This window comes from Acomys russatus, chromosome 3, assembly GCF_903995435.1.
Source record: "Acomys russatus chromosome 3, mAcoRus1.1, whole genome shotgun sequence".
In the NCBI taxonomy this organism is placed as follows: domain Eukaryota; kingdom Metazoa; phylum Chordata; class Mammalia; order Rodentia; family Muridae; genus Acomys; species Acomys russatus.
In genome coordinates this window covers 31,453,162-31,457,910 of record NC_067139.1, presented here as the reverse complement: position 1 = coordinate 31,457,910, position 4,749 = coordinate 31,453,162, and the positions used below count along the sequence as shown (strand labels likewise).

At 51.8% G+C, this 4,749-nt stretch overlaps 1 protein-coding gene across 1 annotated transcript; it reads right to left on the bottom strand.

The window, feature by feature from the left end:
* Positions 1-259: 259 nt before the first annotated feature.
* Id4 (inhibitor of DNA binding 4) lies at positions 260-2,043 on the bottom strand. The gene is made up of 3 exons (XM_051170913.1): positions 1,328-2,043; positions 952-1,010; positions 260-355 (listed from the first exon to the last, which is right to left on the bottom strand). Exons 1-2 carry the CDS (start codon positions 1,766-1,768, stop codon positions 966-968), a joined length of 486 nt encoding a protein of 161 aa, XP_051026870.1. The 5' UTR covers positions 1,769-2,043; the 3' UTR covers positions 260-355; positions 952-965.
* Between the last annotated feature and the right edge of the window lie 2,706 nt (positions 2,044-4,749).

The window sequence follows — 4,749 nt, the reverse complement described above, 5'->3', positions numbered from 1 at the left end:
TTTAACTGCACCTCCAAAAGGGTGATAAAAATAACCACAGAAAGGTACAATTCACAGCGGTTATAAAAGAAGAAACAAAAAAGAATACGTACGGAGAATGCTTGTGAACGTGCAAAAAAATTAAAAGTGAATGAAAGTTTTGTTATTTTCCCCCTCTCTCTCTTGGAATGACGAGGTGAGACGTTTTTTAGATTTGCTGAAGATTTTTTTCCCCTTTCCTCCGGTGGCTTTTTTTTTTTCCTTTCTTCTTCCTTTCTTTCTTTCTTTCTTTTTTTTTTTTTTTTTCCTTTTAATTTCGGCTCTGGCCCTCCCTTTCTAGGGCTCCTGGCTCGCTCGTGCTCAGGCGGCCGCACACCTGTGGAGGAGGAATGAATAGAGGGGGTGTGTGAACCTTCTCGCTGCAGACTAACTGGCGCCACCGACCAAACTCAAGACATGCATGATCAACAACCCAAAACAAACCGCCAGGTCAGACAACACCCGCAGCCCGCAGCTCAGCCAAATCCCAAGGAGGCAAATGCGGGCTACGCAAGGCCAAGGGACGCAATCCCGGGGCCCTCTGCCCACATCCTTCTTTGTGGTGTCAGGCCGCTCCGCTGGGGACGAGGGGTGGGAGAACTCGGGACACCGGGGTAGTTTCCACAATCACGAGGATGTCCTCTCTGAGGCAGAGGGGATCAGCAGAGCCTGTTGGTCACAGGCAGAGAGGGACACTGGCAGGTGGTGGGGGTCGCAGCTTAAGAGTCCCCGCTGAGTGACCCCCCCCCGCCCCCGAGTTGGAAAGCAAAGTGCAGACTGCCTCGCTAACTGGGTGGCAGAGATGTGGGTGTCCACGCCTGGGGTGATGGGGTGTGTGCTATCGCTTCGAAATGCTGGGGGACAAATATCGCCTAGGCCCGGGAAGGTGGGACCCTGGTGACCCACCACCCAATTCTGGACCTGAGCGCTCACCTGGCCAGCGTGGCTCAGCGGCACAGAATGCTGTCGCCCTGCTTGTTCACGGCGCCGGCCTGGAACAGCAACCCAACACCAAGGGAGAGGTTAGACAACACTGTCTCTACCGACCAGGAGCTGTCCTGGGAAACTAAGAGGCACGCGGAGTTCCTACCCTAGCCCGAAGCCGGGAAGCCCCCTGTGATGCTTAGGGACGCAGAGCTCTGAGTCCCAACCGGCTTCGGCTGGGGGACTAGCGATTAGCAAGCCCAGCAGGCGGCTCCAGGAGATCCGACAAGCCCTTGCCATTCCCTAGAATGCGGGGGACCACTCTTATCTCACCGCCCCGCCACCTCCCACCGCGATGCCCAGGGCGCCCGCCGCGGCTTCTCACCGGGTCAGTGTTGAGTGCGGTGAGCGGGGTCCGCGGCGGCGCTACTGGACAAGCCCCGGCCGGGTGGAGCGGTGGCGCGGGCGGTGGCGGCTGTCTCAGCAGAGCAGGGTGCGTCTCCAGCGCCAGCTGCAGGTCCAGGATGTAGTCGATAACGTGCTGCAGGATCTCCACTTTGCTGACTTTCTTGTTAGGCGGGATGGTGGGCACGAGCCTCCGCAGGCGGCTGTAGCAGTCGTTCATATCGCACTGCAGGCACAGCGCCGGCTCATCGGCCGCCGCCTCGGCCGCCTTGCAGCGCGCTGCTGCCGCGGCGGCGGCGGCGGCTGCTGAGCCACCCAGGCTGTGGCCATGCTCCGCCAGGCAGCGTAGCGCCAGCTCGCCGCCACCGCAGCCCGACGGCGCCTTGCGGCCCGAGGGGCGCACTGGGCTCACCGCCTTCATCGCGCGCGTCCTGCGCCCTGAGCTAGAACACCCGCTGGGGGACAGACGAGCGGTCGAGCGAGCTTCGGGTCCCCGCCCGCGACGCGCTTTGCTCCTCTCGCCTGCGCGTCCCGAGCGCTAGCAGCACCCGGCGACTCCGAGCCCCAGAAATCAACGGCTGGGCTACTAGGGGATTTGGCAAGGGAATCTCAGTTTTTAGTGAGCGACACTTGGCCCGAAGCAAAAAACAAGGAAAATTAAAAGCCTCGGGAGAAAAACAAAGTAGCCCACCCTAGTCCCTTCTGAGCTCCGACTAAGGTAGATCGCCGCCACCGCGCTCCCCTAGCCGGCGACTCCCACCTCTAGACTTCCAACCGTGCCTCCCAGCTCAACGGCGTAGTCTGGCTCGCGGCGCAGCGGTATTTGTAGAGCCGCGCGCCCTGGGGGCGGGGCCAGCGCGCGGGCCGGGTCGCCACGAGAACCGGACGCGGGCAAGCCAGGCGCGCGGGCGGTGCCGCGGAGGGAGGTGGCGAAGGCGGGGCGCCAGGCAACCCCGAGTGCGGGGATGGGCGGGGGGTTGGGAGTGACCAGCCAATCAGAAAACCAGTGCCACCTTAGGGAATGACGCTCGGGCCAATGGGAAGGGTACTCCATTCCGTCAACGGTGTGGGAGGGGAGCTGAGAAAATGAGAACGAGGTGGGAGTCGGGCCAGGATAGAGAGTGCCCGAGGGAAGGGAACAGAGAAAGAGAAGTTCCTACGAAGAACTGGGGGAATGTGCTGGCTGAAAAGCGTTCTCCAAGGGCCTACATTGCTGCGGGACTCTGCATCTTGCTCGAGGGTCCCCCGTCACTCTTCAAAGCGGGAAACTCAGCCCCTAGGCCACCCTAAGATTCCAGTGCCTTTCCAGAAGCACGTTGGTTCATTTGTCTGTGTTATCCCCCTCGGTATCATCATTCATCTTTGCACAATTGCGGAGCCTTTATGATGAAATGAAACGAGTAGCCTTTCCATATGTATGTATGCATATATATGCATGCTAAAGCTCAGTAATAGAAAAATATAGGAAAAAAAATTCTGGAAGCTGGATCCAATGCAGGATTTCTGATGACGGGAAATACACATAAAACAAGAGCCAAGATCACGGTGGGTTTTTCTTGGACCTATCCAGATGCATAAGTGGGCTTAAGACATGCAGTCCTTTGCGGGTGTTAAATTGGAGCACACAAAAATTAAAAATGCACAGACACGAAGTGTTTTAAATTCCACATGACATATAATATTAATCTGATTTATGTAATATTCATACCTGTAACTTAATTTAAGCCATTAATGCATGGCTTCACATATTTCAGCACACCTCGCTTTGAATAAGGAGATAAAAAATAATCCAGAAGCTTCCTTGTGTGGCTACAAAAGTATTAGTATTCACATCTCCAGTCTCTGGGGTCCTGCTTGGGCCTCACCCCACTACAAGACTTGTTCCTTTAAGGGTGTGTGTGTGTGTGTGTGTGTGTGTGTGTGTGTGTGTGTGTGTGTGTGTGTGTGTGTGTGTGCGCGCTTTTTAACAGAAAAGCAGTCCTCCAAAGGTTCAAAAATAGGTGTTGCTTCTGTGTCCTCTTCAAGAAAGACAAAACAAAAACAAACCGAGCTCTTCAGATGGCATATGAGCATAAAACTCACAGCTTACGGGAAATGAATTTTGAGTGCTTTCCCTGCAAGCCCTCCCACCTTTAGACACGCTTGGAGAGGAATTAACCCAAGAATTTTCCTCTTTCCCATACATGACACGGAGCGGTGCCTTCATTTTCACTGAAAACTGAAAGAGATGTGGTCTTCTCTGAGGGCCACCCCTGGGTGGGCCTCATGCACCATCCTTTCTGCTTCTCAGAACTCCAATCCCCAAACAACGAAGCTATTTTGCTTCGCCATGCGTGTACATTGTGACTTATTTGGTCACCATTTTCCCCAGAGTGCATCTCTTTTTCCTGATGAAATGAGGAGTAGACTATTAAATGCCAGTTTCATAGATGGATACAACCCTCTTCCTCTCTCCAAATCCTCAGAGGCCACTGTCCCTAATTTTCGGAAACGAAATGACTTTTGTGCACCCATAGTCTCCATTCACACGTGCTGAGAAAATCAAATGTAAAGTAGTATTCTCTCTCAAAGTCTTACATCTTTTTAATATAAACACAGACAGAGGAAAATACTGTGGCTTTAGCTAGAAAGCTAAGGGATGCAGTCAGTCCCAGTGGGCTTTTGCTAATGTATTTGTTATCCATTGTTACTGCCACATTTGATCCTGGAAACACACACACACACACACACACACACACACACACACACACACACACAAATACAGGTGTTCTATCATGTTCTTGGAAAACGTGCACTATATCCAGAGCACACACAATGTGTCAAAAAAATTGTCTAGTATAACCTTATCAACAAGATTAAAGTTGTAAATATGTGACAAGTCTTCTGGGATTTTGGTCTGTCTCTGAGATCCACACCCTGCCTGTGACAAACAGCAAAGTTTCAGGGCTTGTTGTAGGACAGGGCTTAAAGGTAGAAGTGTTGGGTTGCCATGAAGGAGCAGAGGGTTTGGAGGACTCTTCAACAGATGATGAAGAACACCCAGGAAAAATATGATCCCCAAACCCTGTCAATGGAGAAGGCAGAGGCAGCTATTTTATGCCTCGTTTTGAAGGTTAGAAGGCATGAAGACAATAAAAAATTAAAGTGCTACATAAAATGGTAAACAATGGGATTAGGGAATATGATATTGTGCTTTTAGGCCTATGAAACCAGAGCACATTAGAGTTCATGCAATCCATTTTTTTTTTAAATTCATAGACATAGATACTTAGATGACAACAAAACTGAAATAAAAACAAAGCAAAGCAAAACAAAACAAAACCACTTTGCATTCAGTAATTACCCAAATTTGAATTAACCTTGTAAGCTCTGTTACTGCTACTGTTTCAAAGAAGAAACATA

Bases quoted from the DNA above. Each gene is read 5' to 3' on its own strand.
- Id4 (XM_051170913.1), bottom strand. From the start codon at position 1,768: ATGAAGGCGGTGAGCCCAGTGCGCCCCTCGGGCCGCAAGGCGCCGTCG. The intron at 1,011-1,327 runs GTGAGAAGCCGC...TTGCTGTTCCAG, and splicing joins CCGCACTCAACACTGACCCG to GCCGGCGCCGTGAACAAGCA.